This window comes from Podarcis tiliguerta (genome assembly GCF_965153285.1).
Source record: "Podarcis tiliguerta genome assembly, chromosome: 1".
NCBI classification, from domain to species: domain Eukaryota; kingdom Metazoa; phylum Chordata; class Lepidosauria; order Squamata; family Lacertidae; genus Podarcis; species Podarcis tiliguerta.
In genome coordinates this window covers 74,144,941-74,171,412 of record NC_139534.1, presented here as the reverse complement: position 1 = coordinate 74,171,412, position 26,472 = coordinate 74,144,941, and the positions used below count along the sequence as shown (strand labels likewise).

At 43.3% G+C, this 26,472-nt stretch overlaps 1 protein-coding gene and 1 long non-coding RNA gene across 4 annotated transcripts in view; one reads left to right on the top strand and one right to left on the bottom strand.

The window, feature by feature from the left end:
- The window catches only part of LOC310681741, a 50,046-nt gene extending 40,208 nt beyond the window's left edge, over positions 1-9,838 (bottom strand). The window contains exon 1 of one of the 2 annotated variants that reach the window (XR_014513571.1): positions 9,737-9,838. This is a non-coding gene — a long non-coding RNA (uncharacterized lncRNA). Of the gene's footprint in view, positions 1-9,694 lie in introns of both variants that reach the window. The other variant, XR_014513572.1, reaches the window with a different exon arrangement.
- The window catches only part of BBOX1 (gamma-butyrobetaine hydroxylase 1), a 36,460-nt gene continuing 14,580 nt past the window's right edge, over positions 4,593-26,472 (top strand). The window contains exons 1-3 of one of the 2 annotated variants that reach the window (XM_083435884.1): positions 4,593-4,788; positions 18,927-19,398; positions 20,233-20,347. In XM_083435884.1, the coding sequence (XP_083292010.1) occupies positions 19,000-19,398; positions 20,233-20,347 (514 nt within the window). In that variant the 5' untranslated portion in view covers positions 4,593-4,788; positions 18,927-18,999. Of the gene's footprint in view, positions 4,789-9,676; positions 9,866-18,926; positions 19,399-20,232; positions 20,348-26,472 lie in introns of those variants that run through there. The other variant, XM_083435885.1, reaches the window with a different exon arrangement.

Below are 26,472 nucleotides of genomic sequence, written 5' to 3'. Positions count from 1 at the left end.
TCTTTGCCCTCTTAAATCAGCAGCATGAAAAAGTCACAAGCATCAACATTTGATATAACTCAAAGTGGATTTGTTTCTCAACAAAGGTTGCGAACTCACCAGAAAAAAAGGCCCTAGCAACTTGATCTACAGAAAGTAAAGCAGTGAGACCTTCTCAGCTGCCAATGTCTGCAGATCAAGCTACAATGGATGGTTGAAAGTTGCCAACCTTTAATTCCCAATGCCTTTCCTCAAGAACATTTCTGTCTAATGCCTCCTCCGTCTTATGTTACATACACAACAAGGAAGTGGGCAAAAACCCCAAGTTCATGTTTTAGAAGTTTTTAAAACAACTGATGTCCATTTAAAACCATGTCAGTGCCAACATAAGACCTAGGCACTTGCTCTGGGGTAATCTCATTCTTTCCAGTGGAACGTACTCTGGAACAAATGCCGTGAGCACTGCAGCTGTGTTTATTTTCACTGTTCAGGAGTGAACAGGCACTTTCCAGCCTTTCAAAGGAACAAAGCACTTTGAACATTCTAAACAAAGAGTTGGGGATCTTTACAGCGCTTGACTTCATGCTATCAAGCAGAATCGTACAGGACATATGTCTCTAAAGGACAAGTTGGTTGGACGTTTTTAAATTTCACATATGAAAATGTCCATTGGCAAACAGAACAAAGTTGCCTTTTAATATTTGGGCATCAAGGATGGCAGCACCTTTAATATTGGTGCTATTTAAAAAACAAAAACATTTAAAAGCAGATGGGTTCAAATGCTAGTCGAGAAAAGGGGGGTGGAGAAACATCACCTTTAAAATCTTTTGACAATAAGTGTCACGTCCTGTTTAAATACAGTGGTGCCCCACAAGACGAATGCCTCGCAAGACGGAAAACCCGCAAGACGAAAGGGTTTTCCGTTTTCAGAGGCGCTTCGCAAGACAAATTTCCCTATGGGCTTGCTTCGCAAGACGAAAATGATGAAAATTTTTGAGGTTTTTTTTCGCTCCCCAACCCCTTTTTCTAAAGCACTAAGCTGCTAATAGCCTTTTAGCAGCTAAACCGCTAATCCCTTAAGCCTTTAATAGCCGTTAATAGCCCTTAAACTGCCAATAGCGCTAATCCACTAATGGGCTTGCTTCGCAAGACGAAAAAACCGCAAGACGAAAAGACTCGCGGAACGGATTCTTTTCGTCTTGCGAGGCACCACTGTATTGTGATATAGTGAAAGCTAGTTTTCATCATTTCATATTATATCTGAGTCAGTCATCAGTCTGCTTGATTTAAATGTGAGCCCCGATCCATCTACCACTTTTTACATTTTGCTATGCTCAAGGAGGCAGCCAAGGCAGGCTTAGGGTCTTCCCCTTGCCATCAGTTGGGACATGATGAATGCTTTGTTTGTTGGGAAATCTAGGTGCTTCATTTTTCTCCCTGCTGACTACCCTGTGTAATGGGATGACCAAGTCAGCCACAGCTCTACAGTTGGTAGGTTGGGGGGCGGGGGCTGAGTGTCCTCAGAGCCTTAGCAATCGTATCTATCAAGGCACAGGATTTCACTTTTAAGTCAGGACAGGGGTGGTGACCTTATGGAAGTTGCAAATGATTCAGTGCTCCCCATTTTCTTGTTGTTGTTTGGTCATTTAGTCGTGTCCGACTCTTCGTGACCCCATGGACCACAGCACGCCAGGCACTCCTGTCTTCCACTGCCTCCCGCAGTTTGGTCAAACTCATGCTGGTACCTTCGAGAACACTATCCAACCGTCTCGTCCTCTGTCGTCCCCTTCTCCTTGTGCCCTCCATCTTTCCCAACATCAGGGTCTTTTCCAGGGAATCTTCTCTTCTCATGAGGTGGCCAAAGTATTGGAGTCTCAGCTTCAGGATCTGTCCTTCTAGTGAGCACTCAGGGCTGATTTCCTTAAGAATGGATAGGTTTGATCTTCTTGCAGTCCATGGGACTCTCAAAAGTCTCCTCCAGCACCATAATTCAAAAGCATCAATTCTTCGGCAATCAGTCTTCTTTATGGTCCAGCTCTTACTTCCGTGCTCCCCATTATTGTCACATAAATCCATATATCACACAAAACACATTGGGTTCCTCAAGTTTTCCTCCACATAAGGGTGCATTTCCATATTACTCTATCTGCATATTTAAAAGCAAAACATGCATTGGATTGTCACTGAAGTCATTCTGGGGTCTGAAAAGACTCTTTTCCAGTAAACAGTTCAACTTCAACTTTTTTGTGGCTTAGCCATTTTCATATTAAAAGAAAGGCTTATGAACAGAATGCTCAAAAGCAAGCAGGAATGTTTTATCAGGTGCTGCAAGAAATCATATTGAAGGCTGACTCAACCATACAGGCAATGTCCTAATGAATTAATGACCCATCAAAATTGTTACTAGCTTCAGATTAGTTATTTAACATGCAACGAAATCTTGTTGTCATTTTAAAAAATGCTTGGATGTCTAGAAAGGACTTCTATTCCTGGAAAGGTTGTCTGGAAAGGAATAGGTGGCTACTTAGAAAGCTAAACTGCAAATATGTGTGTGTGTATCTATACGCGGGTGGCGCTGTGGGTAAAACCTCAGCACCTAGAGCTTGCCGATCGCATGGTCGGCGGTTCGAATCCCCGCGGCAGGGTGAGCTCCCGTCTTTCGGTCCCAGCTCCTGCCCACCTAGCAGTTCGAAAGCACTCTTAAGTGCAAGTAGATAAATAGATACCGCTTTATAGCGGGAAGGTAAACGGTGTTTCCGTGTGCTGCGCTGGTGCCGGCTCGCTGGAGCAGTTTCGTCACGCTGGCCACATGACCCGGAAGTGTCTCCGGACAGCGCTGGCCCCTGGCCTCTTAAGTGAGATGGGCGCAGAACGCTAGAGTCGGACACGACTGGCCCATACGGGCAGGGGTATATATCTATACATATACATATGTGTGTGTATCTATCTATTTATCTAGCTAGCTAGCTAGTTACCCTCCCACCCCACATAGTTATAGTAAAATATGTTGTAAGCCACTGGTCTTCAACTGGTAGATCAGTGGCATAGCTGTCAACTTTCCCCCATTTTTAAGGGAAATTACCTTTTTCCGAATAGGATTCCTTCCAAGAAAAGGGAAAAGTTGACAGCTATGATCAGTGGGCTATGGCCCAATCCAAGTCGGGTCACAACAGGAGCACAACTACCATGCAAGTATATGATACAAAATTAAGAAATGGATCCCAAAATGCATGCCTGGGTTAAAAGTGCGTCATGGGTCTGAAAAAATTGTAGATACTTGTTCTAAACCATGTGCTACAGATTATGTATCTTTTACTGGGCAGTAAAAGGAGGACCAAAATTCTGAATCTTATTAACTCTGTAAAGTATTTTCATGCTGGGTTTTATGTGAGAACCTTATCTTTATTTTAACATCCCCTAAATGTCACTCCTGGTGGGGGTTTTTTTTAGAACTCTTCCCATGACATCTAATTTTGAACTTTCTTTTAAAACAAACATACTAAATACATACAAACATACATACATATATTTTCATGCAGCTCTGAAGGATTATTAGTCTGTACAAATAGAAGCTATGATCTTGAACAATGAAGCAAGAGTGCTGTTCTTAAAGTTTGACAGAAATGTCTGGTGTTTTTCAAAAGGGAAAAATGTGCCTGGGCCTGAAGACAGTTAAAGAAAACTATTTCTTCAGTCTCTTTCCCTACTTTGATCTTTATTCAACCAAAGAAGAAAACTGGGGCTGAATTTATTTCTTGAAACATGGAGATACCTCGTTTCCAAAAACTGTGGACCAGACAGTGTTTTTCAAGACTGCTTCATATATGGAAACCATTAATTCTGGGCAAGTTAAGCACCATTGTTCCATTGATTTCAGGTAGAGAGAAATCAGTGGAGCTGATTGATATGTGCTTCACTTTGCTAGATTGTGGATACTGCAAACCTTCCCTGCAAATCTTGTCTTATTCATCTGATTCTCATGCCATGGAAGTGCCTGAAGAACTAATCTTTTATTCTATTCCATGTTACTGTGACAACACATGAATGTAGAAACTGCTTGGAAAGGGGAAGATCACAGAGCAAGAACCACACCAGCATCCTAGCATTGCTGAGGGGAATGCCTTTGGCATCCCATATGAGTCCTACATAAGCCAGGGAAAGTGGAATAGAGCTATACAGAAACAGCACCTACATATATCTCATAATTTAGCAAGTTCTTTATCTCTATTAGCCAAATCACTGCATAATTCAGAGATCACATAATCTTATAGTACTTTCCTAATACTTAACCAATTTTTGTTTGTTTTCAAAGTTTCAAGATCCATCATACACAGAATAGTTCTAAAAAGGTCAACTGTAAGAATAATCATGCTCCAAAATGAATCCTTTGCTCATCCATGGCAACTGACTGCTTTACCAAAGCTGTTGCATCACTAGTGGACAATACTCAGGTGTGATTACAAAGCCAAGTTATCATAAGATGGTTTTTCCATGCAAGTCTTCATATGAAAGATTTTTCTTCAAAATGTGTCCCAGCAGGGTGGCACTTGTTCCTTTAGAAGCAGAACTTTCCGGCACAGTAAATTCCATCCAGTTGTGACCATGCAAGGGCACATTCTTAAGAAATGCCCTGTGTAGCAGATGATTAACATTAATCGCCTACTTATTTTTCCCATGGGACAGGTCACATGGTCTAAGGCTCCTCTGTGACACATAACTCCAGATACAGATGCAGCTTCTAGGTGGCAATTTTCATAATTTCCACAGCTTGGAAATGTGTGAGTGGGAAACTGAGGCAAGTAATGCCAGGTAAGTTGTCATGAGAGCCAGTGTGATGTAGAGTGTCAGATAGGGACCAGAGCAGTACTCACCAGCCTAGTGCCTTGGACTACATCTCCCATCTCCAGATGCCTTGGACTACATCTCCCATCAGTCCACTCAACATATGCTAGCCAGGGCTAATGGCACTTGCAGTCCAAAACATCTGGAGGACACAAGGTTGGGGAATGCTGGACTAGGGGGAACTGTTTTCAGATCCCTGCTCAGTCATGGCAGGGCCATGTCCCTGCTTAATCTACTACTACATGGCATGCAACAGGGTGGTGCTGAGGAGAAGCCATGTGCACTGCCCTGAGACCCCTGAAGAAACAGCAGTATAAAAATATAATAAATAGTTGCTACATGCAACTGTAGCAGGCACATGGGACAAAACCTTATGTTGAAGCACTCCCGCTTAATTGGGTTGTTATGATGGCCAACGTGGGGCTGGATGGAGTAAGTAAATTAACCTTTCTGTAAAATGATATTGTGACAGTAACAAAAACACGTAGTGCACTGGAAAGGAAACGAGTTCCAGATTTTCATTACACATTACTTTGGATATTTCTATTTTAAAGTTCCATTTTACAAGCATTCAGAAAATAGAAGGATAATGGTAATGAGTCATAGTTTTGCTGAGTTATTATGTAATCTAGAAAGGAGTGTGCTTTATTTCAGTTGGATAAGATTCTTTTCCACTTGGATCTCATGCAACACCCATTATACATTCCATAGGATGCATCAATCAAGCAAACACTGCTGACTTAAATATGTTTCAGAATTACATCTGCAGCTGCAGAAATGTTTAACTCCAAGATTTCTATCCTCACTCAATTTGTTTTGAAATATTTTCTTTCATTTTTTTTCAGAATTAATTACTAAAATTTGAGAGTGTATTTCATGAGAATTTAAAATGAAATGCTGGCAATACTTCATTAGACTGGAATTGGTTGAAGTCTCTCCTTGCTGTTTCATTATCACTGTCTCCACCCCTATAAGTAGACAATTTGTGTAGTCTGTGTGCTATAGGAAGCATGGTATATAGAAAGGCAGGGCACTTCCATATGACCTGATTACTGAGCATTCATTCCGGTTTATTTGCTAGATGACACCGGCTACTTAATGAGCATTCATTCAGATTTGGTTGTGGGGAGGTTAGATGATGTTGCATCAAAGCAAGTGTTATCCCACATTTTCCAATGCATTTTGCCATCTATACTAGATGCCATCTAGACTTAGAAGGAATCCAGTCGGGATTCAGGCCTCATCATGGGACTGAAACTGCCTTGGTCGCATTGGTTGGTGATCTCCAGCGGGCTAGGGACAAAGGTGAGAGCTATTTCCTAGTTCTGCTGGATCTCTCAGCGGCGTTTTATACCATCAACCATAACATCCTTCTGGACCATCTTGAGGGGCTGGGAGCTGGGGGCACTGTCATACAGTGGTTCCGCTCCTTCCTCCTGGGCCGTGTTCAGAAAGTGGGGGGGGGATGAGTGTTCAGACCCCTGGGGTCTCACTTGTGGGGTGCCTCAGGGTTCTGTCCTCTCCCCCATGCTTTTCAACATCTATATGCAGCCGCTGGGAGAGATCATCAGGGGGTTTGGGCTGGGTGTTCATCAGTATGCGGATGATACCCAGCTCTACCTCTCTTTTAAATCAGAACCAGTGAAGGCGGTGAAGGTCCTGTGTGAGTATCTGGAGGTGGTTGGAGGATGGATTGCGGCTAACAGATTGAGGTTGAATCCTGACAAGACAGAAGTACTGTTTTGGGGGGGCAGGAGGCGGGTAGGTGTGGAGGATTCCCTGGTACTGAACGGGGTAACTGTGCCCCTGAAGGACCAGGTGCGCAGCCTGGGAGTCATTTTGGACTCACAGCTGTCCATGGAGGCACAGGTCAAATCTGTGCCCAGGGCAGCTGTTTACCAGCTCCATCTGGTACGTAGGCTGAGACCCTATCTGCCTGCGGACTGCCTTGCCAGAGTGGTGCATGCTCTGGTTATCTCCCGCTTGGACTACTGCAACACGCTCTACGTGGGGCTACCTTTGAAGGTGACTACAACTAATCCAGAATGCGGCAGCTAGACTGGTGACTGGGAGCGGCTGCCGAGACCGTATAACACCAGTCTTGAAAGACCTAAATTGGCTCCCAGTACGTTTCCGAGCACAATTCAAAGTGTTGGTGCTGACCTTCAAAGCCCTAAACGGCTTCGGTCCAGTATATCTGAAGGAGCGTCTCCACCCCCATCGTTCTACCCAGACACTGAGGTCCAGCACCGAGGGCCTTCTGGCGGTTCCCTCACTGCGAGAAGCCAAGTTACAGGGAACCAGGCAGAGGGCCTTCTCGGTAGTGGCACCCTCCCTGTAGAATACCCTCCCACCAGATGTCAAAGAGAACAACAAATACCAGACTTTTAGAAGACATCTGAAGACAGCCCTGTTTAGGGAAGCTTTTAATGTTTGATGTATTACAGTAGTTTAATATTTTTTTTGGAAGCCGCCCAGAGTGGCTGGGGAAGCCCAGCCAGATGGGGTATGAATAATATATTATTATTATTATTATTATTATTATTATTATTATTATTATTATTGGGTGGTGCTGTTGTCTAAACCACTGAGCCTCTTGGGCTTGCCAATCAAAAGGTCAGCAGTTCAAATCCGCGTGGTGAGATGAGCACCTGTTGCTCTGTTCCAGCTTTTACCAACCTAGCAGTTTGAAAGCATACCAACAGAAATAGAAAAATATGTACCACTGTGGCGGGGAGGTAAACAGCATTTCCATGCGCTCTAGCTTCTGCCGTGTGTTGTTGCACCAGAAGCAGTTTAGTCATGCTGGTCACGTGACCCAGAAAGCTGTCTGTGGACAAATGCCGGCTCCCTCAGCCTGAAGCGAGAGGAGCACCACACCCCATAGTCAGGTTTGACTGGATCTAACCATCCAGGGGTCTTTTACCTTTTATACCTATATATGACTTAGGCAAAGTCAAATTTCTTTATAAAGTTACCTTTTTTATATGTGACTTACAGAACAGAATTAAGACATATTATGAACAGATTACAGCACTGAGTCTTATAGAATAGAGCTACCAACCCAAATATTTAATTTCCTATACGTAACAAAACTGAGTATGAATTAATTTTCCAGTCTTGTTGCCAAAATGGCTGTTAAAATCTAATTCACAAAACAGTCTTTTAAGTTCTCTACTACATCTGCTCCTGTTTCCATCAATCACACTACCCATTCTTAAATCCAAGTAAAATGTTGCAGTCTTTGATAAAGACGTTGGCTTGACAGTATTAAAACACTGGAGATATTCCATACGTTATTTCTGGTGTAACACTGATGAATAGGCTTTACACTTGGTGGTGTTGATACTTGGAGCTTGATTTCACTACTTGCAACTCCACAGTGTGCTGTTCCTTAATTCTGCACTTATGCAAAGCCATAATAGTTTGTCTTATTGGCTGTGAAATCAACTATTGTACGTCTGAGGAGCAATGAATTATGAATTTGCAAGAGCTGAACATTGAATTGCAAAGTCATGCAATTACCAGTTTCTTTATCTTGGCTGTATTGTGTTAAAAAGAGAAGACAAGTTTTTGCACTTTCCAATTTTGTGACATCTACTGGAGATTTGCGCTGCACGTCTATAGCTCTACTATATGAACTTAGGCTAGATTATGGCTGAATGCTAGGAGAAACTTCTTCGTGGAAAACAACTGAACAATAGAACCTAGGGATCTTATTGGTTATCGTCATTACATATCTTCAAGCTGAGTAGATGGTCATCTGTGGGGGTTGTTCTAGTTCTGGATTACCTTCCGCTAGCAGGGGGCTAGAGTGAGTAGCCTAGAAGGCTCTGAAATTCTACATAGAAATTACATTGGAAATTTAGATCCTATATAGTTAAACACATGGTGCAATCTGAATACAGGTATAAAGACATAACAAGAGAAAGTTGTAGAGGTTGCCTCTGCTACTGGGAAGTATAGCAGTGGGGGGGGGGGGGTAATCAGCCTTCCATGTTGTGAGCTGCACTTTGCCTCTGAGAACTACAGCAGACCCAATTCTCCCTTTCCAGAGGAAAAGTGAGAGGCCATCTGTTCCCTGCAATCATTTTATGCTCCCCACATTCACAGGCCTGTTCAGTGCCACCCAGAATGAGATGAGGTGCTCTTGCTGTACAAAGGGGGGGGGGCCTTCCCAAGGCCAAAGTCCTAAGCCTCTCTATCTGGCTCTCCACACACCCCTCTCCCTGTGTGCTTGAACGGGATGGGTTCTTGCTTGTCCAGAAACAGAAGGGTGTGGGTGTAAAACCAGTCTATTGTACAGAGATAAAAATGACCCCTTTACTTTATTTATTACATTTACATCCTACCTCTTTCTCCAATGAGCTCAAGGTGCTGCTCATGGTTTCCCCTTTCCCATTTTATCTTCACAAACCCTGCCAGGCAGATTAAGCAGAGGGGCAGCGACTGGCTCAACGTCACCCCACGGCCTAGTGGGGATCCCAGATCCTAATCCGATGCTCTAACCACTACACCACCCTGCCACACTCTTTTTTTGCCTCTGGCGCCACCCACCACTGGTATATGGCCCGAGGAAGGTTGCTTAGAAGGCAATGCGGCCCCGGGGCTGAAAAGCCCTCTCAAGGAACGGAGAGATTCCTATTCCTCCAGCCGGTCGCCCGCGGGCTTTCCTGGCTCGCGGGATGCTGCCTCGAAGGGTGTCTATCTTTAACTCTATCGTTGCTGACGGCACCCACTTCCAAGCAACAGGTTTGGGGGCAGCACTAAAAATATATCCCGGCATGCCCTGCGCTTTGAGTTTCTCCGGCGCGCATACCTTCCCAAACGAGAAGGGGTGCGCGCGCGCGCGCGCAACTGAATCACCGCCTACCGCCTTTGCAGCTGCTCTTTGAGGGCGAGCCGGCGAACTGACCTTCGCCTCCTCTGCCGCGGCTTGCTTGCTTGCCTGCCTGCCTGCGCCGTTCCTTCCCTGCCTCGGCCGAAGCCGGCGGCGGTGGGAGGACCCAGTTGGCCGGCTTTGCCCAGCTGTAGCGTCAGGCAGGTAAGGAGCCCTCCCACCCGCCGCAGCCCGCGCGCGCTGTTTGGAAAGCTCAGCCTGTGGCTCGGGAGGCCGAAGGTGGCTGCGTCGCCGCTGGCAGGCGCTTTCGGGCAGAGTTCATGGGTGGCTCCTCCTTTTTGGCCTCGTCGCGGGTGGGGGGAGGGAGAGAGGAGGATCCTATTCCTCAACTGCTTGCTAGCACGGTCCTCTCCGAAAGTTAACTCGGCGGCAAGTCCTGCAGAATTCAGCGGGGACCTATTTTCAAATAAAGTGCAGCTGGGCTTGCAGTCTTAACTCCTGCGAAAGGGGTGGGGGAACCAGTGGAAACCCCACCACCACCCCCACTATTGGGTTCTTTCGGGGGCATCGGGACCTGCATGTAGAGGAAAACCTTGTACAACAGACCTTGTAGAAAAGCTACTGAGGAGATAGGAACCTCCCACGGGTGAGCCTGGGCTGAGGCAGCCATGGGCATTTCCCTGGTACAAACCCACTCCATATACAGAGGGAGCCGTAGAAGAGGCATGGGGTGGCGCAAAATGTTGCAAATGGAGTGTGCATGCTCAGGGGCCTGGCCAGCTTCCAACCTTGCCTTTTATCCCACACCATTACGTTCCCCCCTTTTCCATTCCCCCTGTCCTAGTCAGCCAGCCCATACAAAGCTTTTTCAGTACTCTCTGTTCTGCTTTTGGGTGTCCCCCCTTCCACACTTAGGTTTCTCAGTGCCCCTCCCTTTTTTGCACTTACGCAAACTTTTGGGCTGTCCCAGACTTGATGCTACTTGTGTGCAGGTGCATAAGGAACCACACTATGTGAACATATTTGCATTCAGTAAGCAAGATGATAGGGAGCAAGTGAGTCATTTTCAGACTAAAACAATGAGTCCCGTATTCAGGCTTATGCTGCACGTATGTGGTGTATGGTAAACGCCTCTCCATTTTGCACAATGATGCAGGTAGCCAAATGACCCTTGTGCGAGAGAGCCATATGGTATGATAGCTGTGGGAAATGGTGGGGCCTTGTTTTCATGTGTGTTTGTTTTGAAGCATTGTCATGGATCCAACCTGGAACATGCAATGCAATTATAAATAACAGTGCAATCCAAACCCAAGACCTGTCAGGATGAGCAAGTTTGGAAAAGGTGGATCTTCAGCTGTCCTGGCTCAGCTACGCCAGCATAACTCACCCATCCCAACTCCGCCAGGGATACAACTGTGTATCTCCCTCAGTCTGGCTGAGCTGGGTCTCAGCCAACGGAACTTAAGCCACCAGAGCTCATGCCAGTGTAAGTTCCCCAATACAAGTGTTTCAGAGTTGTGGTCAGGACAAGGAGGCTTACAAAACCTTTTGGCAGTGTACATTTCACCTGGTTTGCCAGGTCATGTAACTGATCTGTGAAAGGTTTTTTGAGAAATGTGTAGATCAAAATTATTTCACTGCAGGGATGCTGACTTAACTTGAGCTGGTGTCTGTCCCGCCAGCTTCCTGTACTTAAGATTGCACTATAAATGAACATCTTCAAGTAGCTTTTCTTCACCTCTCAGGAATCTCATCATTTCAGTTACTGAGAATCAGAGATCAAGGCTTCCAGGTCATGAGGTGTGATGTCTAATCAAATTTGAGCAAGCCCTCTGCACCTCTCAAATTATAAATTAAATTTCGGATTCTGAAATGCTTCTTTGAGGACGGTTGATGGGGCATCACTACCGCTAGCCCACCACAACATCTTAACACTGGATGTTTGTGGCAGTTCAGAATTTCCTCCTGTGCCTGAAACAGCATTAGCATCTTACAGAGCTGTTCCTTAGCACTGAATTGGGTAGAAATGTGGCAGGACAGGGCAGGACTGGGAACAAGCTGTCTGTGTCAGGTCTTAAAAACTTTCCAGCCACCATGAATTCATCTATTCCTTGGTAAACATGGTTATCAGAATAAAATGCATGGAATGTGTTTACTGCCGGTTATGTTTTAATATGAAGGGATTTCTCGTAGACTCTGGGTTTGGTGTCTTCTTAGGACGAGAGGTTGTTTAAGGTGAGTTCTTTACAAAGTGAGGTTGTGATGCACAACCCTTTTGCTCAACAGGAATCCTGCCAATGTCTATGTTAGTGTTCCAGAATAAGTGGGCTGGAGCTTGCATTATATCCATACAGGATATTACTAGGATCACGGGGTATTTAGCACATTTTCACCCAATGTACATTACCTAATTTGTTTCCATATCCTTGCAACAAGACACTACAGGATACATATGGATTGTGGCTATAATGTTACATTTACTCAGCTTCAAACACCGGGGATGGTAGCACACTTGATCCGAATTAAATGGTAATGTGTACATAGCCTAAGTTTCTCTTCCAAAAACTTTTAATGAAAGAGAATTTTAACTGGCTTTGTAATACAGAGATTTTTCTTTTTCCTGAGCTCATCAGCAATTGGCTAATCCCCTAGAATGCAATAATTTGGTTAATTTGTATTTATCTACAGAGTTACTGGTAATAAAATTACCCATCCTTTTAACAAAACTGACCCTTCTCTGATCTCTTATATAAAAGACTATTTGACAGGGTTGCTTCTACATATCCCAGGCATAGGTGGTCTTCCAGGTCAGTATGGTTTTAATCTAGTAAAAGTATGAAATACTGTAATAGCGCAAGTGTGCCAAATATTGCCTTGTAAAGAAGGAATAGTTAAAGCATATTTCAGCTAGACATTTTAAATCTCACCTCATATATTTTGAACTCCCACTTCCTTTAATGGTCAGATCTTGGCATCCTTGCTTTCTCCCCATACCCCCCTCCCGGTCCTCTTTCTTCTAATTTTACTTTGGGATGAATTTAATGTAGTGCTATGTGGCAGTTGTTCCATCAGCTTGCCAGGCAGAACACCACCCCCATGCTGTGCTGGGGGTTCTCCCACCCCCACCCTGTGCCAATTGTGGGGGGTGCAGGGGAAGGAAAGGGGAAGAAAACCCTGTTGCACTAGTCCATGCCCTTGTGTGGGCTTCCACTAGTAGGACTAGTTAGGTGAAGCCTGCTCTTTGTGTTTAAGGCGCATTTTGTTATGCCTGGTTTTAGGACTGAAATAGCCTTGGTTGCTTTGGTGGGTGGAACTAGAGTCCAGAGCTAGGCAAGGGGAGTGTGACCCTGTTGGTTCTGCTGTCTTTCGATACCATCAACTGAATGCTTACATGAACGTGTTTCATGACAAAAATGCAAAACATCTTTACTGCTTGGATGCATTGCTCAGGCTACAACCATTCTTTTCTGTAAGCTTGCAAAGTTTATCTTTTCAGCCTTTAATAATTCAAAAGAGGTATTAAAAATACCTTGTGTGATCATTCATAAGGGATCAAAATAATACTATTGGAAGTTGAATGGTATGGTGATTTCGGTGTTTATATGTGCAATCCAATCTCATGGGTATTTCTAAAATATGTATTGAAATGCAGAGTTGTAGGACTACTTTTCAAGTTTATTCCTAAACTTTTGACATCACATTGTCACAGTGGGGCACATATAGGAGCAATCAATAAAACTTTTAAAAAGGAATTGGGAGCCCCCAAAGATCCTTTTGGCATAGGGGTGTCACAGTGGGTGACCCATTGGAACAGTAAACAAAAAAAAAACCATCCTTTTTTAAACTTCTTTTTTAAATGACAGATTTGGAAGGGAAACTGAAAACACCATATGTTTGGCACAGGCTTCAGGTTAGATATTCCTGTTCTAGAGTAATCTCGGTGAGCGTGTTTGTTTTATATGGATCATTATAGGCCACCCCAATCTTTGCCAAGTGGTAGCAAGATTCCAGGGGTCATGGCTCTTAACCAGCATTGTATATCCATTGGGAAATCAAGGCACAGCAGAGAGTAGTGTCTTTAAAAAATATGGTTTATATATATATTTACACCTGAATGTTGGTATGGGGGTTGCAGAATATCACACCCCAAGAGTGTCTCTCATTGCTCGTCTCATAGCTTCAGTAAGCTTGGTTCCAAAGCATCAGCCAACCATACATAGCCCCTGGTCTCTTGGTGCAGCCTCTCCTAGCCAGCATGCATGTTTTGCCTGCTTCCTCCCTTCTTCAGAGAGCCAGTGTGGTGTAGTGTAGTGTAGTGTAGTGTAGTGTAGTGTGGTGTAGTGGTTAAGAGCGGTAGTCATGTAATCTGGGTAATCGGGTTTGCGTCTCCTCTCCTCCACATGCAGCTGCTGAGTGACCTTGGGCCAGTCACACTTCTTTGAAGTCTCTCAGCCCCACTCACCTCACAGAGTGTTTGTTGTGGGGGAGGAAGGGAAAGGAGAATGTTAGCCGCTTTCAGACTCCTGAAGGGGAGTGAAAGGCGAGATATCAAATCCAAACTCTTCTTCTTCTTCACAGCAGCCTTTGCAGAAAACAATTCCTTCCCTTCAGCTTCAAGCATCCTCTCCCCGTTGCCCTGGCAACCTCTGTTTCAAAAGTCTCCTTCAAAAGGCACTTTTTCCTGTGGTGACATCTCACCCCCTGTAATCCAGGCAGCCTGATGCTGAATCTCTCACCTTTTGTCCAGGTAATAACTCTGTTATTACCTGTTTTTGTTCTTGAATGGCACCTCTCTAAACCCAGCTTCTGAGGAAGCTGGTTTGACTAACTTTTTAAGGCCTTGCTAAATCCATTGATCAAACCCCAAATTTACTAATTTCAGAAATTATGGGGAGAACCTGGCACCCAGGAATTTGAGGGGATCCTTGCCCCCTTGCAAACCTGTAACAGTACAGTTGTACCTTGGAAGTCAAATGGAATCCATTCCGGAAGTCTGTTCGACTTCCAAAATGTTTGGAAACCAAACCACGGCTTAAGATTGGCTGCAGGAAGCTCCTGCAGCCAATCAGAAGCCACAGAAGCCCTGTCGGACATTTGGGTTCCAAAGAATTTTCACTAAGCAGAACACTCACTTCCGGGTTTGTGGCGTTTGGGAGCCAAAATGTCCGAGTACCAAGGCGTTTGGGATCCAAGGTACAACTGTATTTTAAGTAATTGAAACAAACAGTTTAGAACTGGCAAGCTTGACTAAAATATTGACAGCCCCATTCATTTGCAATTGACACCCATTTATTGCTACTAATGAATTTAAGAAATGGAAAATTTTCTGCAGGAAAAATTCCCAACTCCACATCACTGCTCCTTCTCTCTTTATGGACCCCGAGGCTAAATGAACCCGGTTCCCCAGATTACGAATCTACCGCTCTTAACCACTGCACCACACTGGTGAATTAAATGTGTTGGTTTATTTGAAACTGCCATTAGTTGAAGCTAGTTCTTGTGTCTGGTGTAGATTAATTTTGTTCTGAGCATTTGCTTTGCGTCAAATAGACAAGGAAGGTGGGTGGAGCATTAATTGCTTGCCGCACTTAAAAGGATTTAAATTTTTGTGCAACGATTTGAAGCAGGATTATGGTAAAGTATGAAAATATGTACTTGCGGTCTGCTTCAAATGTAACTATCTAAGCATCAGTGAATATTTTAAGAATTTATAGCCTGGTAAACATGTAATATAAAATTCCGTCACAAATTATCTTCTTGCTGTGTGATGAGCCATTCTTCAGCTGGAATAAATCAATGGTTTTCCTTTGATGTTCACTCCGCCCAGTTTCAGTGGAAGACACAATAGAAATGTGGTCCAGAGAGCTGGATTTTATTCCTTTTCACAGCTGCAAAAATGCCAATATTTTTTGGACTAGTTACATGTACAAGGATGCTCCTGCCTTGGTATTTCTGCCACAAATAAAAAGCTGAAACGTGGTATACTCCTAGGTCCAAGTCTATTGCAAAGGTCTGGAAACAAAGCATTTTAAAGACTTTTGCTTGGTAACGCGGCCCTTCAAGCCTCACTATCAGGCCCTTGGGACTCTTCCCCCGGCTTTGTCTCTTCAGCCACAGCCCCTCTTCCCATGACACACCCTTCATTGTCCTTGCTTTGCACTCTTCTTGAGTGTGGTTTTTTTTGTATGGCTGATGTGTGTGCTAGAATTCTGATAATGCCTCTTGCTTCCCTGGATGGAGGCTAGAAAGTGGCATGTAGGTGTATGGAAACTAGCCTACTGTACAAAGATAAAATTTACATTCATTGCTCCACCTCCTTTAGCCTCTGGCCCCACCCAGCTTTGGCATGTGTCCACCCAGAAGGGAATGTGACATTCAAGCTGAAAAAGTTTCCTCACCCCTGCAGTAGAGGTTGGGATTCTTCGGTCACTACAAACTGAAGCACAGAGGTGCGAAACGTGAAAGTAGAGAAGGCCTGGGAGGTTGGAGAAGCAGCATACAGGGATCCCAAGAGGCTAAAAGAAGGAAGGGGAAATAGGCAGTTATGTTGAGTAGTCATTGCAGGAGAAGGAAGCAGTACATTGGGAAACACAAGGGGAGCAGAGAAATCAAAGGCCTGGAGAAAAGAGGCAGAGATAGAACAGAGAATTGGTTTGGCAAGGCTGAGTGAAAAGGTGGGTTTGGGGGTATTGCCCAGGACCTAAGGACATGCAAGGCACTATGCTGCTGTGAAAAGGTAGCTGAGGATCTTAGACAATGGCCCTGATCCAGTGAACCCCTTGTGCACACACAAAATGGCCCCTACATACCACAAGATGGTGGTTGTTTTGGTATTGTGAAAAGGTATTTTCTCCATTAGGAACACAGGAAGCTGCCATGTTCTATCTTGCTCAGGCCACAAAAAGTTGAAGATGACTGGACTGAGCTGGCTTAGGGTTTCAGATGAGAACAACAGCAAAAAGAATCAGCCAGGTGCAATGCTTCATGCCAGGGAGAGCACAGATATTAGCGCATACTTTCCCTGTTATGGAACGATGCGGGTAAACAACATGCCGCTTACATGCAGTCAGCAGTTCTCTTTTGCGGCTTGCAGTGATAAGCATGAAAAATTAAAGTTATTGGCTCCGACAGGCTGCATGACCATGAGGCCAATAGGAATGTACATTTATTATGTTTTCAGATCTCATCATTCTTAAGCTTTTCTCTCTCCCCCGCCCCATCCTTTAGTTTTGGCAGCTCCTGGTCACCCCAGCTAACTGGGGTAAGGGGATACTGGAAAGTTCAACCTTGTGATTTTTCCAGGAAAAAATGGTTCTTCCTTTGAACCTTAGACAGACTAGCATTATAAATGTGTGTTCCCCCATCTGTTATTAATTGAGAAACCAGCAGCAGGAGAGAGTTGCCAGCCATCTGGAAAACTATGGGCCTGACTGGTTTTGAGGCTTTTGCTGCTGCCACGGCAATCCCCCAGTTGTAGGGTGAGAGGAGTGAAAGTTGGTTTCCTTGCCCTGTTTTCCATTCATTTCCCCCCTCAATATAGGTATTGCTATTGTTTTTGTCAGGGGAGTCTCTGAAGCAGCAGTGATGTGTGTAGCTCTGTGCTGCTGCATGCCATGTATGTTTGTTGTGTCCTAGCCTGGGCTACTCTATTGAAAAAAGCAAGGAGGTGCCCAGATGGTCAGCTCCTTCCCTTGCTCCAACCTACCGACTGCCAGCCACAGGCGCCTGAAGTAGGCAGCAGCAGCTGCAGCTGCTGCCAAATTGAGGATGAGAGCATCCTTTATTCATGTGTGCATCTGCATGGTCCTTGTCTATGTGCATATGAAAGGGAGGAATAGAGTGTCTATGTGTGCATGTTTTGACTACCTGTTCATCCATATGGAAGGACATGTGTACAAGGGGATTGTTTTCTGGATGCTTAATATATTGAGTATAATAATAGTAGTATAATTGTAATACACTATAATAATATAGAATGTGGTTACGTTGTGGTGTTGCAAGGAAAAACATAAGTAGACCTTCTTATCCCAGTCTGCATCTGAATTGGAATTGGAATTGTTTTGATGTGTGTGTTTTATTGTTGACGTTTTTGTTGCTAATCACTTTGGGATGTTTCATGGGAAGTGATTCATAAATGAGATGAAATAAATGAATATATAAAGTCAATTGTGACCACTTCTTGAGCGAATCCGTGCTTTTAAACCATTTCATAAGGCAGTCTGCGCCAACCTGGTTCCCCTCCAGCTGTTGTAGACTCCAGCTGTGCTGGCTGGAGCTGTTGGGAGTTGTAGCCTTCTGCAGATGGAGGTCAGCAGAGGCTGTCATAAGGGATGGCTCAAATGGCATGTTCACCGTGACCCTGGCCACAAGCACTTGGATGATGCTTCATGAAATTGGATCGCTTTCGCATCTCAAAAATGAATCTGTCTGTGTATCTGTAAGCTCACAGAAGCACTATTAATTGTGGCTTTGCAAGTGGGTAAATTTAACTTACGTAATGGTGTTAGGAGTGAAAGCACCTATAGACAAATGTGTTGCTGGTTAAGAATTCCTCTGAGCAGCAATAGGAGGAATTCATTGTTGTACTAAGCCTATATTGATCAATCAGCGCAAACATTTCAGATTATCTCCCTTCTCTTACCCCTGTGTGTTACTCCCCATGAGTTCTCTCCACCCCACGCCCTAAGACAATTTCAGGGGCACAGGAGGAAGAGAGGAAAGAAAGCCCATTGTGCAAGTGGAAGTCCTAGAATAGGGCTTTGGCTGACATGGCTCAATAGTTGAATCTCACCCACTATAAACAGAGCCTCGTTTTCTAAGGTTCAAATGCAGTATCTGTAGATCTGTGAGAGAAAAGTGGTTGCAACAGATCGTTGAGGGACCCACACTTGCCAGATGTGTCAGCTGATCCAATATTATGGGCATGGAGAGGATCCAATGGGTGCAAGTTATCTCTTTTGGAACAGCCAATAATATTTCCTTTAAAATTGTTTGGGATTGCAACATCTGCTGCTCTCCAAAACCATGGTTCTGTCAGACTTTTTGTATTGGGGTCCAAATTTTGAGGCATACAGTACAAAGCTAAAACTTTTTTCTTTCCCCCCCCCCAAAAAAAAACCACTTGATCAGAACTTCAAGGGGGTTGGGGGAAATGGAGACATTATGTGCCAGAATGAAAGGGTGACAGGGACCAGAAGTAACATTCTTTTGAACAGAATCCCTTTTCTTCCTTCTTGCCTTTCATCAGTATGCTTTATTCTTACAGCACTGACCTGGAGAGAGATTTCACAGGGTGAAAAGGCATTTCTGTACTGAAGATCAAACAAGGAAAAGGAAAGATGTGGACTTCAATCGCTAAATACTTGTTAAGAACCAAAGTCCACCAAGACTGTTCTCGAACTCTGCTGCAAGCACAAAACGGCAAGCACAGCCATCAAAAACATTTCTCCCTGAGCAGGAGGCCTTGGCAGCATTCAATGCCGGGGACAGCGCAGACGGCTCAGGCCTTCAACACGAGTGCAGCCATCCATAAAGTGGAAGCTCTGGAGGCAAATCAGTTTATCTGTGTCCACTGGGAAGATGGGAGCAAGAGCCTTTACCCTTCTGTGTGGCTGCGAGACAATTGCCAGTGCCCCGAGTGCTTCCTGCACTCTGCTAAAGCACGCAAACTGCTTCTTGAAAATCTGGATGTCAATGTTGGGGCCAAGAATGTCACTTTGGCACAGAGGGAGAAAAAGGTAATGTGTGTGTGTGTGTATATGAGAGAGAGAGAGAGAGAGAGAGAGAGAGAGAGAGAGAGAAGCTGTTTTCATATAATATATTAATCTCCATATGTAGAACCATTTTGTTGCAGTGATTTAATGCTGCTTACCTGGGACGCGGGTGGCGCTGTGGGTAAAAGCCTCAGCGCCTAGGGTTTGCCGATCGAAAGGTTGGCGGTTTGAATCCCCGCGGCAGGGTGCGCTCCCGTTGTTCGGTCCCAGCGCCTGCCAACCTAGCAGTTGGAAAGCACTCCCGGGTGCAAGTAGATAAATAGGGACCGCTTACTAGCGGGAAGGTAAACGGCGTTTCCGTGTGCGGCTCTGGCTCGCCAGAGCAGCAATGTCACGCTGGCCACGTGGCCCGGAAGTGTCTCCGAACAGCGCTGGGCCCCGGCCTCTTGAGTGAGATGGGTGCACAACCCTAGAGTCTGTCAAGACTGGCCCGTACGGGCAGGGGTACCTTTACCTTTACCTAGGAATAAGCCTCACTGAACACAGTGGGACTTAGTTTTGAATAAGCATGCATAGCATTGCACTATACAAACTCTTCAGAGTGAAAGAGGTTATTAGGCCGCAATCCTAAACACACGTACTAGGGAGAAAGGCCTGCTAAATTAATGGAACCACCTTCCAATTAAACATGTGTAGGATTGCACACACATAACAAGACCACATGCCAGTTGCTTTCATTATGAGTTAGAAGTCCAATCCAACAAAACAAAGAAGAAAAAACAGCAAAGCAAATAAAATGCTTCTTGGATTATTCTGGTCTGCTTTCAATGTATGTCTCTTTCTGTTTTGTGGACTAAGGTATGCATTGTATGGCCAGATGACCACACCAGTGAATTTGAGGCTGAATGGTTGAAGAAGAGATGTTTTTCTGAACAAGCAAGAGCAAAAATGCAGGAAGAATTATTTCTATCAGGTAGAGAGTCGTACCATTTCTGTAGTAAATGCACTAAGGGAACCCCATTCTCAATTGATCTGGAATCCATTTTTAATAACAACAGAATTTTATATATCAGTGATAAAGGGCGTCACATATTTTATCTAACTTGATCATTCCTCCTATCTTTTTCATCTAGGATTTAACCAAGGGACTGCATTGTGCACTTTATTATACACAGAGAGTTGGCTAGGATGTCATCATTATATGAATGTAACACGATTTATATATCACTTAATCAACGAAAACCTCTAGGCAGACTACATAAAATAGTGTTAGTACTGGAAATAAGCAAATTTCTCAGAAAAGTGCAAGGCTGCTGCTCTGGGCAGCGTGCACACACATTACGCAGAATTATGCTCCAATTAGTAAACAGATCCCATGCTGTTATTTGGAGGCAGTTCTGCATTCTTGTTTTGCTCAATCCTCAAAAGATGGGGGTGGGGAGGACTCAGAGAAAATACATAACACAGGAGCTATTTTGTTCCCCAGGCAGAGCTGTTCACCATTCAGAAATCTGGATTTCTCCTGAAAGAGATGAAGAAAACTGCTCATAAATGTTTTAATTGAATAATATAAACTGCCTCTGTTAGCCTGTGCATTAGCACAATGTTCTTGAAATGAGTTCCAGGAAAGGAAATCGTTGCTGAAAGGGATCAGCTTTTTGGAATTTTGCTCTGACTTTATACACAGATGGAAGCTTGAATTATGTAGTTCAAGGGAGATTTTTTTTTTCTTGTAAGATGGAGAGAACTAAACACTTCTTGTCTCTTGGGAGTCACGGGGCCCTTCCTCTCCAGCCTTACAACACTGAATTTTGTCCGCTTACATAAACATAGAAAGAAAGTTACAGTATATTGTGTCTATACCGTCTGAACTGCATACATATGATACTCGGACAATGTAAAGGCATCTAAAAAGATAATAGAGTGGGAGAATCAAATGTCTGAATGCACTCCTCATATGAAAAACTCCCAATACATTCTCTTTTTTTAATGGTTAGACTACTGGGTAAAAGAGTTTTTCTGCTTAATATGCTAGTCTTTGCATGTCTACTTCAATCAATATCAAGCTGATAGTGTCCAGAGGGGAAAACCTTGATATTATCAGTCCATCTAATGAATGACACATTCTTGAGAAATGTGAAAAGCGGTTATAGCTCATTGATAAGTCTATGGTCCATGCAGTCTCCTGGAAAGTGTGTGTTCCTTTTCTTCATAGCACATAGATCTGTTTTTCATCAGCAGTGGTAAAAAAAATAATTTTGAAGGCATGAATGAGCACTATTGGACTTCCTTCTGAAATCTAAGCTATTAAAGTTTCCTGCAAATTGTATGAAAAATAAGCAGGTTTCTCCCCACTGCAACAATTTGAAGGCTGCTTTGGATGTGAGAAGTAAGCTTGTCAGAGCATTCCTGGCCTGTCTTTTTAGCATTTCTGAGCAACTCCATTGCCACAATTTGTAACCTTCAACCCTGTGCTACAGTAGCAACGTGGAAATTCTACTGATTGTGGTTAAGTAGTGGAAACAATATATGTACCATGATGAAATGGTAGAATAATGAATAATGTGAATGGGGTGGTTTACCAGCAGGGAACGCTGGCATGGAACACAGTCCCTGTTTAGAGCTGCTGCTTAATAGATTTTCAAGCTGCAGCTACTCTTGATTTTTTTTTTTTTTAATGGAATAATGTTCTCTCTTCATTGAAGGAAGGAAAATTGTTGAGATCAAATTCCACAGGCTGATGGATAGACAGGTCTGTTTGAGTATGGGAGAGGGTAATAATCAGGATTAGAATAGCAATCTTTTGGGGGGTGGGAATTAAAAAGCAAAGTGTAAGCTGAGTTGACACAGCCCTTGGGTGGTATACAATGCCAGTCATTAGATGCTTCATAAGTTAACAGAAACAAAAATTATCAGAACAATAATAAGTGGTGACTGCATATTTATGTGACACTATTTTCCACTTGTTATGCAAATCTGCAGAACAAAGCTAATTGTGTGTTTCTTTGCGAATGCAAACCATATTCCAGAAATCTTTCTTGGCGACAGAAGACGGAATGCCCTTTTAATTTGGCATCTGTTTAAATACTCTGCTTCACCATCTATTGACTTGTGGCTGATTAGAGTATGAGATATGCTTTATATGGTGAAACTGGATAAGAGAAGGAAGACAAAAAGACAAAAAGTTTATTGAAAAATGAAGCTTATTTATTCAATATTGAAACAGTATAACACAGGATTCATTAAAGCCATACACTTTATTGAGGATATATCGTAATGTGCGTATAATGATATGTTTATCTGTTAGTTTACATTTAGTGTAAAGTTATATATTTATTTATTACCTTTCAAATGTATTTATTAACTATGCATATACATACATAAGGACTTCATTTTTTGTAAATTCTTTAATTTCATTGCAGATAATAAACTTTATAAATATTAATGATTTGGCAACAGTTTGAAGGATAAAGTCAAATCCAGTCTGTCATTTAGAAAAGCCCTATGGCAGAATGGTGCATAGCTAGGCACAAATGCTGTTTTTCCAGCACTTAAGCATTTTAGAAAACACTTTATTGTTACATCTCATATAGTGTTCTGCGGGACAAAGCTATTCTTTTGGACAGCCAGTTATTTCAACATTTTAGGGAAAGGCATGTTGTACATACTGCTTTGACCTGGTATTTGCTGAGTTATTTTCAATAAAAGTGTTTGTAAATCTGAAAGATAATCATCTTTAACGCTTTCCATGCTGGATGGTGAATTTCCATTCTCTAGAAGAATATCTGCAGAATTCTTATGTTTCTATGAACCCTGTCAGCCACTCAGGTGCTATCAAGACTTTCTGTTGCATTCAGCCTGTATCTATGGAATTGGTTAACATTTGTCATTTGCCAGATTTTGAAGCGCTTGGCCCATTGAGGCATGCTGTTGAGACATTTTGTTTAGGCTAGCTACAATGGATGTTTATGTGAGCTGCGTTTTTTATTCTTCTCTGCTGTTGAAAAATAGCTGCAGATTCAACTATTATGATTTTTATTGTTGTTGATGTTTGTTCAAGATGTGCACCCATTTAGCAGCCTCCAGTCATCACTGTTCTGCTTTAATCTGGAAGTGGAATTGTAAGTCTGTTTCCTGACTTCTAACACTTTGCAGCCAAATGGACAGTCCCCTTTCTCCAGCCCCAACTGTTGTTGCTTTTTTGGAGGGGATGATATAATTTTGTTGTACAATCTTCTTTCAATGTGCTTTCTGTGATGGTTATGCCTGCACTGCCATTGGGGGTGGGGCAGAAAATACAAAAATACAGCAGTATCTGAAGCAGATACAAAAATAATGCTATTTCGAAAAGGAATGATTAAAGGTTCGTCAAGAGGAAAAACAGTTAACTGAGAAGCAAATGGCCAGAGGAATCAATACAGGCCAGAATGACAGTGCAAAAGGTCATCAACACTTGGGATCATAGGGTTAAAAAATGAAGTTGGATTTTCTGAAGTCTGGAAAAATGGAAGAGAAACACATGCAGATTCCCTGTTAAAAATGAGTGAACAAAGCCTGGTATATCACAGTCAGTGCTCAGTGTGGAAGCCTTTCAGTCACCAGTCAAGAAAACTATGCCCCCTTTTATAGAAACATTCTAAGCAATAATACGTGAGTGTTAGAAATGTCATAATGGACATAATGATGTAACCACTTCTTCCCTCATTTCCAGGTAGTAATTTTTCATTTTGTAGAGCGCTTGCAAACAAAGAATGGCCTAGCAAATGAATACAACTTTACCCAAGAGTGGTGGTGGTAATAGTAGTAGTAAGGTGAGGTGTTGAAAGACGGAGCTGTCTGTGCCATATGGCCAGGCCTGCCATCTCTAAACTAGCCTGCTACCTTCGGGTGCAGAGAATGGAAGCTAACCTGTTGTCGGTGTTAAAGTAATATTCAGCTACCAGTTGTCAGCTTCCGTACATGGATTAGAAGAAGAGGCCATCTTGTCCTTCGCCTCAGGCCACAAAAGGTATTGGGATGCCCCCTTGTCAGTAGTGGAGAGGACTACAGATCTAAGCCTAACCAACTCTCCTTGTTGCAATGGCTTTGTGGAAGAGACTTTGATCCAGCTAAGACTCCATCTCATGGAAGGAGAAAGGAGGTGATTTTCACTCATTCCTCTTTTCCCTGTAGCCACACATGCTCTTCTGGAGGGTCCTCAAGTGCTCTGGAGTAAATCTTCCAGAAACTGTAGGGAGAAGGTGGAATCTATGAAAATAATTTCCCGTCCCACCAGCGGAAGCATCCCACTGAATGGGGTTCTGCTCCTGGGACCTCAGGAGCCAAATCAAATAAATAAGGGAAGACAAGAAAAACTGGAAAATAAAGCATACAGTGGAACCCATCAATTTTCACAGTACTTATGCATCAGGCAAACACATTTATCTTTTATTGGATTTGCTTTGTAATTTAATTATTACTGTCAGAGTGGCTTAATCTGTGAAGCAACTTTCTGTTCCCCTCATGAAGAGCCATTCTTTGTTTATAATGAAGCAACCACGGTTTATTGAGTCCAGCACTAAGCAAAATGTGTGTTGGAGCAGATTTGCTAAGGAATTTAATAAGGTGTGATTACATTTCTCCTCAAGGACCACACTGTGTTTTCTTCATTTTAGGAATATTTTGGGGGGAAATCAGCAACTTGTCAGTCATGCCGCAGCTTCTTAGAAACACAAAGTCAGATAGAAAGATGGTTTGTGTGGATGGTTTACATTAGGATGTGTGCGTTGTGTTTCTTGGACTCTCCCTCTAACAGGCTTAAGCCAGAGGAATCAGACATGCTAGCTGTGGTTGGAAAGTGCAAACCTTGCAAATGGAGAAAATTGTTCTTACTACTTGCAGTCGTCTGCTCGGGGCAGCTTTTGCTGACTACACTGAGATGCATACCTGCCACAAGAAACAGCATGTGAAATAAATAACCAAGTTAACTTTAAAATCTTGAGTACCCACCACTTTTAAGTTTATGGTGGGCTCGAACAACGCCTGCAGAGTTATTGCTGCTGGTCTGTTTTCCCAAACAGAACTTGGATTTAATAGCTACGTTTAATAATTGAACTGGAGACCATTTTCTTCTGCCACAGCATTTGTAGATTTAGGAATGTTCTGCAGAAAAGGTCCAGCCACGTAGTTAGGCTGTGGATTTTCCACTTGTCTGTAGGTTGTCTTCTGAACATGCAAGCAGGGCAGAGAACTGGATTGAAGTTGCAAGGAGGTGGTTTGAGTGCATTGAGGGCTGTTGGGTCTGAGTTTGGGTAAGATCCCAGGGCAGGCAAAGGGCTGAGAGAAGGTCCCTTGCCCCCAGAGCTTAGGAGTCAACTCCTAGGGGCCAAGGTCCCTTTGGCCCCCCCCCCATAAAATATTTGAGCCCTCCTACCCAAGTTGATGGATTTTGCCATTCAAATGGTATGTGTGCACCACATCTTGCGATTGATTGTGCAGGGCAGGCCTTACCTGCCCCTTCCCATATTTTATTCAAGTTGGCGCCCCTGCCCCAGAACAAGGGGTAGGAGCTGGAGTAAGGAGTGGGAGGAGCCATTCACAGTAGGTTACGAACCACCACTCTGAGTTCTCACAAACTGTAACTTCTCAGTAGCAGTTGGAATGTTAAATGATGTCTTTCCTTGTTGTTTAGTTGAAGGAACTCACAGAATATCCTTAATTATTTAATCTTATTTGGCTTGGCAAGAGGAGAGTGATGATAACAAGCAGATAATATTCCACAAGGTGTTCGTATGTGCAGTGCAAACTCTGCTTTTTACCAGGGGATAATTATTAATTTTGTGGTTAGAAAGGTTCTACTTTTAAGCAATTTTAAGCAGATGGTTCTTAGAGCCTTCCATTAGCTTTTCCACATGGCAGCTTGGAATAGCTATTTCAAAAGTGACAGTCATTTAAGGGTTTTTTCTTTTCTTTCTTAATAATCCAGAGTAGTTTCCTACATCCTTGAAACACATTTTTTTCATTGTGGATCATCTTTTCAGTGACCAGCTCTGAGATGATCCTTTGGGAAATTTCCATGAATAGTGGGGTTGTTTTAATTAATTTCCTTTTCCTTAGTCT